General features: G+C 38.8%; 1 protein-coding gene across 1 annotated transcript; it reads left to right on the top strand.

Moving 5' to 3' along the window:
• The first annotated feature begins 1924 nt into the window (after positions 1-1924).
• On the top strand, positions 1925-2890 carry LOC144769870 (olfactory receptor 5F1-like). Its single transcript, XM_078654060.1, has one exon. The coding sequence runs from the start codon at positions 1925-1927 to the stop codon at positions 2888-2890; it is 966 nt and encodes a 321-aa protein (XP_078510186.1).
• Positions 2891-8221: the final 5331 nt, after the last annotated feature.

Below are 8221 nucleotides of genomic sequence, written 5' to 3'. Positions count from 1 at the left end.
ATTTCAATACATGATAACTTGGAAGCATTATGCTCCGAAAAAGTAGGCATGGAGAAGATGGCTTCAGATTTTGAAGTCACTAGTTACAACTGCACAAACTTTGCACCAGTGCTAAAATGTATAAAAGCTCTTTTTCAACATTATTCATAGAAAGAAGGAAGGTGCACTCCAATAAAATCAGTTGCACTGAAAGATTTTTAGAAAGTTCTTCTCTTTATTCGTATTCATTCTTTTTCTTAGGAAACGCACAACCAATGCGTTTCGTTCCCCTAGTGCCACGGGAACTTCGTCAGGGCTTACTCAGAAAGCACCTAAAAAGTAGTAATCTAAGTCAGGTAAACGAGAGTCCTCATTAGAATGCGTCACCACATTCTCGAGCTAGTCACAGAGTCACCACCAATGATGCTTCCAAAAGAAGTATTCCTATTCCTAGATCAATAGCTAGTATCTTCCTGTATGAGGGGTCCTCCTTCTCACCTCTTTGCGGGCTCCGTATTCAATTAAGGATAGCTGGATTCATGGATAAAGTACCTCGATATAAGTAAATTGTATCTAAAAATATTTGCCCAATGGGCTCAGTGGTCATTGGAAAACGCCCCACCCAATATTCGGCGTCGGAAAGCTACCGTTTCATTGTTGGCTAAATTTGGGCACCATTCCAAAAGAGAGACGGGGACAGTAGGTACAGGATGTACTTCGCCCTCAATGTAACCCGACGTGCACCCTGTCAGGGTTTCACCCATAATGTGGATGAAACAAGTACCCAGCACCTGTGATAAGGCGTAAGCATCCCGTGCCTCCAATAGCCAGCAAAAACACGTTTTTGCTGGCTTGGTGCCCTAATTTAGGCAACGATGATACAGTAGCTTTCCGACACCGAATATTGGGAGGGGTGTTTTCCAATGACCGCTGAGCCCATAGGCCAAATACTTTGAGATACGATTTACTTATATTGAGGTACTTTATCCATGAATCCAGCTATCCTTAATTGAATAGGGAGGCCGCAAAGAGACCTTGGTCTGCTGCTGTGCTTTTTGGTACCTCTTTTTCAACATTGTTGTTGATTGATCACTGGGATAACCCACTCCTAAAAACAGGCATTTTTTTCATGAGAGCAGAAATGGAGAAAACCACTAATAATGAAACAATTGCAAATTCAATTGCAACATATTTTTCTCATATATCATTTTATGTGTAGCATCATTGCTAAAGACAGTTATCAATTGATTTTGCTCTAAACTTAATCCATCATAACAGAGATATTGTAAATTGTTTTTTCTCCCATTTTCCTAAACCTGTAATCCACCCCTTTATTTACAGGTGGTGGAGCTGCCTGGTTTTCTAAGTGGAGACTCACCAGGCTCTGAGGATAGAAATCATTCTATGGCCACCTATCTACCCTAGGGCCACAGGCTGCTATGTGTCTATTTGCCTCAAATATTTAGGGTAGGCCTCCCAATGTTTATTTTTCTTGCTCAAGATCTGCATGGCAGACCCTTAATGAAAATGATTGAAGGCCCTCAATTGCAGAATGAAAATTCCTTTCATACAAGCGACATCGATTTTTTACTCTATAGAAAGAAGCACAATCTAAAGGGGTCTGTTTCTGAAGAACCAAAAATGAAGAACAATATAAATATTAATATTAATTGAATTTTTTCACTCACATCTACAAATAAACAGGGAACAGTAAGTTTGGTGGGGGGGCTGCTGTGGGCCGAGTGGTCTTTATTTATGAAATCCACATCCATTCTAGCAAGCACATGCAACAATAAAAACTGATTAAATCATAATAAATTCTGTGTGATGCCCAGTAGTTATAAAACTTCAATTGACCCTTTTAAAGTAAATACTGCATTTAATTCCTTTGTCCTTTTCTTTTCAGTTTACGATCAATTTGTAACACAAGCCATAGTCTGGAGAAATGGATGTGATAAATCAGACATCTGCCAAAGTATTCCTGATTGTAGGATTTTCTGATTTTCTTCAGTTTCAAGAGCTACTTTTTGTTGCATTTCTGCTGATATACATGATAACGCTGGTAGGCAACCTGGTCATATTGGGAACTATTTGCTACAACACTAATTTGCACACTCCTATGTATTTCTTTCTGGCAAACCTGTCCTTTTTGGATATAACCTATACCTCAATCACATTCCCTAAAATGTTGGCCAACTTCTTCCTTCAGAAAAGTCATGTTTCCCTTACTGCTTGTCTACTACAATTGTATTTTGTCATTGCTCTGGTAAGCACAGAATTCATTCTCCTCGCTGTAATGGCTTATGATCGGTATGTTGCCATTTGTAATCCCTTACGATACACCGTCATTATGAACAAAGTTAGATGCCTTCAATTGTCCGCCGGTGCTTGGATATTTGGACTCTTGGAACCAATACCTCAAGTAGCACTCATATCAAAACTTACTTTTTGTGGGTCAAATGAAATCAACCACTTCTTCTGTGATTTGGCTGAGTTACTCAAGCTTTCATGCTCCAGTACACAGATCATTGAAACCATGACCTATGGCATTGCTGTTATTGTCGTTATGGGCACATTGTTGCTAATACTCACATCTTACACTTACATCATCTCAGCCATCCTGAAAATAAGGTCTTCCACAGGCAGAAGTAAAACCTTCTCCACTTGTGCCTCTCACATTACAGTTATTATTTTATTCTATGGGCCCCTATGCATTTTACAAGTGAGGCCAACCTCTGCATACTCACAGAATTACAGCAAGATATATTCTTTGCTGTATGTTGCTGCAGTTCCTCTGTGCAATCCCTTTATTTACAGCTTGAAAAATGAAGAGCTGAAAAAAGCCCTCACTAAAAAACACTGTTTAACATCCTCCAATGAAATACAAAAACTAAAATCTACATTTGATTAGTTTGTTGTTTCCTAAACATTATAATTGTCATTTAAATTGAACCTAATGGTGTTAAAAAATGGGTAAAGCATGATTGTGACGAGAGGGACGGTAAGCAGTTATTATTAATAACTTAAGTTGTACTGCCAGGTATTTACCAGATATTACACAATGTGAATATAAATCTGTGAATAATAATTTCTTAGAGGAAATGTAGGTAGAAAGTATTTTTACTGTTAGACATTTTGGGCCTGATTTTGATGGCAGGCAGACTGCAACCGCCGACCCAGCGGTGGCGATCCTCCAGCCATTGTGACGATAATTACCCATTTTCCACGTCTCATCCACGTTTTTGAGCCGTGGATGAGACGTTCCTAGGTGGAAATACGGGGAGTCGCCAGCCAAATAGTGCTGCCGTGAAGATATCCATCTCCACGGACTTATGGAGTCCTCATATGGGGAGTTTTGAACCCGTAAAAGAAGAGTTTCAGACCTCATTATACATGAGACCATCATGGCATTGCGTCTAAATTCCATACACCTCGTTGAATAGAGGTTTGCACAAGATACAGATCCTCAAGTGGGTATCACTGTTTCTTTTGCGAATTTCCACCCACCGTGAGTAGGCACTTTACGGTGTGTACTGCCCGGTCGGGTGAGTTTACTTTTTTCTGGTCCTGAGGAATGCTGGGTCGAAATAGACCAGAGAGCTGAAACATGTCGACCGTATTTTAGGACAGGGAGTTCAAATTTGCTTAACTCTCGATGTCCGTTCTTGCACATTGTTTTTAATTGAGTTCGAATCACCCCTCTATTAAAAATGTTGGTTGAGGGAGTGGTCTACACTCATTTTAATTTGCACTGTTCTTTGGTATGATATTTTCTCACATGCACTAACTTGAGAACCCAATGAAGATAAACGGCTACCCATCTGCGGAGGGTGCCTGAGGGTTCTCCTTTCCATCTGGGCAGCACACCTTTTCTCCCCTGCTTGACACAGTAGATACATTTTGCATGTAGCACTGGTATGCGCCGGTAGCCACTTTCTATTGTTATTTTCCGGAATAGGACCCTTATTTGCTTATAAATTTGATGTTGTTGTAGATACTCTCTTGTTGTTTAATCACGATAATTACCCACTGCCATATTAAGATGGCGGTGGGTATCGTGGTGGACCGAAACTTCATCCACCGCTTTTCCGCCGGTTGGCAGTCGCTACGATTGCCGGCTGGGCAGAGCTGGGGCACATATATGGTGGCGGTGCCTAGCAGGCACCACCATCCATATTATGATACTGGGAGTGAAAGACCTTTAGATGGCGGCGATGCCGCCATGGAAAGGCTGGCTGGCATTTGCTTAGGAGGTCCCCGGGGGTGGGGGGATGCATATGTCCATGTGCAAGGTGGCAGGCACCGCACAACTAAATAATGAATAGTTATAGCATTCTATAATCTGCTCACAATACACTTGACATCATGTTATTTTTGATGCAATATTGTGTCTCATATTTTATACAGAATATTTTGTTATACATATAAAATATCACTATCTCATGTCAAAGCAACCATACCTACTAGATCTAATTGGTCTCACTCTCTGCCATTTTCCTTTGGATATTTATGAACAAACACTCTTTCTACAAGGTCATGAAAGGGTCGCTGAACATTTTTAAGCAATCATGAAAGACTTTGACCATTATGCAGTGGTGGAGTGCAGGGGGAATTGAGGCCCCCTGTTCAAGAGCACTTTTAAAAACGTATTTTTACCCATGGGGAAAATACTTTTCCCAAAGGAAAAATACATTTTCCTACACCCACAACAAAGGTGCTCCTTTTGACCCTGGAAAGAGAATTATGCCAGTCCTATGCAGGACTAAATCTCTGACGATTTTCTTGGTGGGAAAACGTTGGGTTGTGGTTTGGGTACACTAAATCAACTTACACTTTAGCAGACATTTCCAGCCTTTCAATTGAAGCCACTTTAGTGGAACTTACAGCTGTGTAGATCTTTGCACTTTTGGAAGAGATCTCCACACCCTTTAAAGGGAGTCCACTTTTAATATCCTGCCCGGTGTAAAAAGGGTACATTATATCATAAACGTAAGGATACAACCACATTTATCTTTGTGAATTTAACCACATGAGAATTCTTAGTTAATATGTTAATATATAGATACGTACAGGTTTACTATATACAACTCCACCTCTATGTACCATGACAACATACATGTATCATTAGGATACATATATGTGGAGCTAAGAATAATAAATCTCACCTTGCCTATATGTGCTTACTCCCTCAATTTCTTGGCCCTTAATATACCAGCTATGATATGATGATAAGTTTATACTCCCTGCTCAATATTTAGGACTACAGACTAAGAAACTGACTGGTTCATGGGGGTAAACAGACAAAATATCGACTACAAAATATCAAATGGACATAATATCGAGTACAAAATATAGGCTGGACAAAATATCGAATAGACAGAATATAGACATCAAAAAGATCGTTTTGAAGGTAAGTAATCTAATATCGAATTTTAAAATATAGATAGTCAAAATATCGAAGTACATAATATAGGTTACTAAAAATATCGAACATTTAATAATATCGAATTTTTTATAGTGTATTTTTGTGTTAAAAGTGTTTATTTATGTTATAATGGAATTTAAGTAATGAATTTAATGTTATTTAAATTTTGCGTAATTTAATTCTGTAGCGGGTTGTGGGTTTATAGGGGAATAGGGTGGGAAGTAATTTAATTATAATTAATTAAATATGTAAAAAAAAATATTGGTATTTGTTGATAATAAATTGCAAATTAATTTTTATTTTGTAATTAAATTTTAATTGCCAATTAATTGTATTTAATTGATTAATTGATAATTATGTTAATTTAACTAATATAATTTCTGTTGCACTCTCTGGATTGCGAATAGTAATTTTACCTCTATGCTATCCAACGCCTTACCTACTGTTGCACTTTCTGGAGTGGGAATAGAAATTTTTACCCCTACACTATCCAATGCTTTCCCTACTGTTGCACTCTTTGGAGTGGGAATAGTAATTTTTACCCCTACGCTATCCAACGCTTTCCCTACTGTTGCACTCTCTGGAGTGGGAATAGTAATTTTTACCCCTACGCTATCCAACCCTTTCTCTACTGTTGCACTCTCTGGAGTGGGAATAGTAATTTGTACCCCTACGATATCCAACCCTTTCTCTACTGTTGCACTCTCTGGAGTGGGAATAGTAATTTTTACCCCTACGCTATCCAACGCTTTCCCTACTGTTGCACACTCTGGAGTGGGAATAGTAATTTTTACACTTCCGCTATCCTATGGTAATAATATTGAATATTTTTTAATTATATTATGTTACTATATATATATGTTTTAACAAATATGATTACTATAAGGTAATTTCAGTATTTTAAGTATATTTTAGTAATTAATTTTTAATATTAATTTAATTTAACATTGTTTTTAATAGAGTCGATATTTTTTATAAACTATATTTTTGTAAACAATATTTTTTCTCAATATTTTTGTACTTACCTGTTTGTAGATACAAAGTCGATATTATGTCTGTCGATATTTTTTCGCTGATATTTTTGCAAGTCGATATTATGTCCCTCGATATTATGTCAGTGATCTGTTCATGGGCAATGTGCAGTCTGACTGCCATGAAAAGGCAGACGGAAAGAGACTTTGGAGGCCCCAACCAGGGCAACATACTCCGTGAGCCACTTTTAAGAGGGCTGGAGGGCACATGTAGTGCCTCCCACACATCCATGAACTGTGTGACAGGAACCGCATGGTGCCTGGCACACGGCGGATGGATGTGTACAGAGTGCTTGTTTTGTACTGCAGCTTGTGCCCTGACATATTTCCTGGGCTGCAGCGCAAGCCGCAGTACGAAAAAGCACTATCTGACCATTGTGCTGGCTCTCTAATTGTAATCTGGCAGTTGGGACCACCGACTCATGGTCAAGCGCTCCCCTGCATGATAAGATGGCGGTCCTATGTTCTGCGTGTTTCCTTGGAAGTGCCAGTAATTTCAATCTGTATTTCCAGTTAATCCTTGGGTGTGTATAACTCCAATCTGTGGTTCCAATTATTCTGTTCCTTGCTGTATTTCAGAAAAAGACTGAAAGTGAATGTTACTGATAAATGTACATAACCATTGTTTGAGGGGGCTTAACGTATTGTTGGGATTTGCCTCTTCTTGTTATTTCTAGTGCATTGAGTTTTGTAAAACAATCTGTACATCTACCATGCAGACTCAGAGGGCCTCCAGTCAATGCTGTGTTGCACAGTTGTTCACCTGAACCAGCATCTCAAGTCTACATTTTAATATTTTTTCCAAACCCTCATCCCCCCCCAGGGCTGCGCCTTGTTTGGGGAGAAACTATTCCTTGAATGGGTCAAGCCCTGTGGGGATGGGAGGTCAGCATCAGTTCTAGAGACATCTTTGCGGTTGGATCCAGGGGAGTGCATGACAGTGCAAGAATTCATATAAATAGTATGGAAATTACGTCTAGATAACAGATTTACTGTTCTCATTCCAATTCCACTAACATTAGGGGAGGCACACCCAAAGTTTGAGGAGGGCAAATTTACTATTCTAACTGTAGCACTATAAACATTTGTGAATATGCCTCTATTTCAGGGAGAGGTCAGTTTAACTATTCTAACTCCAATCCCTCAAACACTGGTAACATATATCTGGAAGTGTCAGGTTTAATATTTTAACTCAAATTCCCACCCCAAATATTAGGGGAACACGCTTATAATTGAGGAGGTTTATTTCTACTATTCTAACAGCAGTTCTACTGCCATTGGGTGCAGACATTTTTAGAGGGTCAAATTTATTATTCTATTGACGAAAGTGTACTTTTTTGGGGGAGGTCAGTTAAATATTCCAACTTCAGTCATTTCAAACACTAAGGCTAGAGCGGTGGACCTCGAAGCTAGGTAACCAGGTTCGAGTCTCGGCAACAACACTCAACATCCTGTGATTCTGGGCAAATCAGTTTCTCCCACTGCCTAACAAAAATTAATGTGTCCATCTGTAACAAAACAGGTGCTCATGTAAAGCGCTCCGATACCTTCTAGCTCCGATACCTGCTATCTTCGGGTCTAGTTCACGCTATAAAAAAAGACTCTAAAAAATAAATGAAAAATAAATAAATAAAAAATAAAAAAATAAAAAAATATATATATATATTTGAGGGTGCCAAATTTCCTATTCTAACTCTAGCCCCACTAACATCGGGGAAAGAACATTATTTGAGAGACACATTTTCTCTTCTAACTCCAGTCCTACAAACATTGGGGAAAGTGCATG

The sequence above is a fragment of the Lissotriton helveticus genome, chromosome 7 (assembly GCF_964261635.1).
Source record: "Lissotriton helveticus chromosome 7, aLisHel1.1, whole genome shotgun sequence".
Lineage (NCBI taxonomy): Eukaryota > Metazoa > Chordata > Amphibia > Caudata > Salamandridae > Lissotriton > Lissotriton helveticus.
This window is presented reverse-complemented; position numbering and strand designations above follow the sequence as displayed.

Excerpts from the sequence above, each read along its gene's own strand:
- LOC144769870 (XM_078654060.1), top strand. The coding sequence starts at position 1,925 with ATGGATGTGATAAATCAGACATCTGCCAAAGTATTCCTGATTGTAGGA.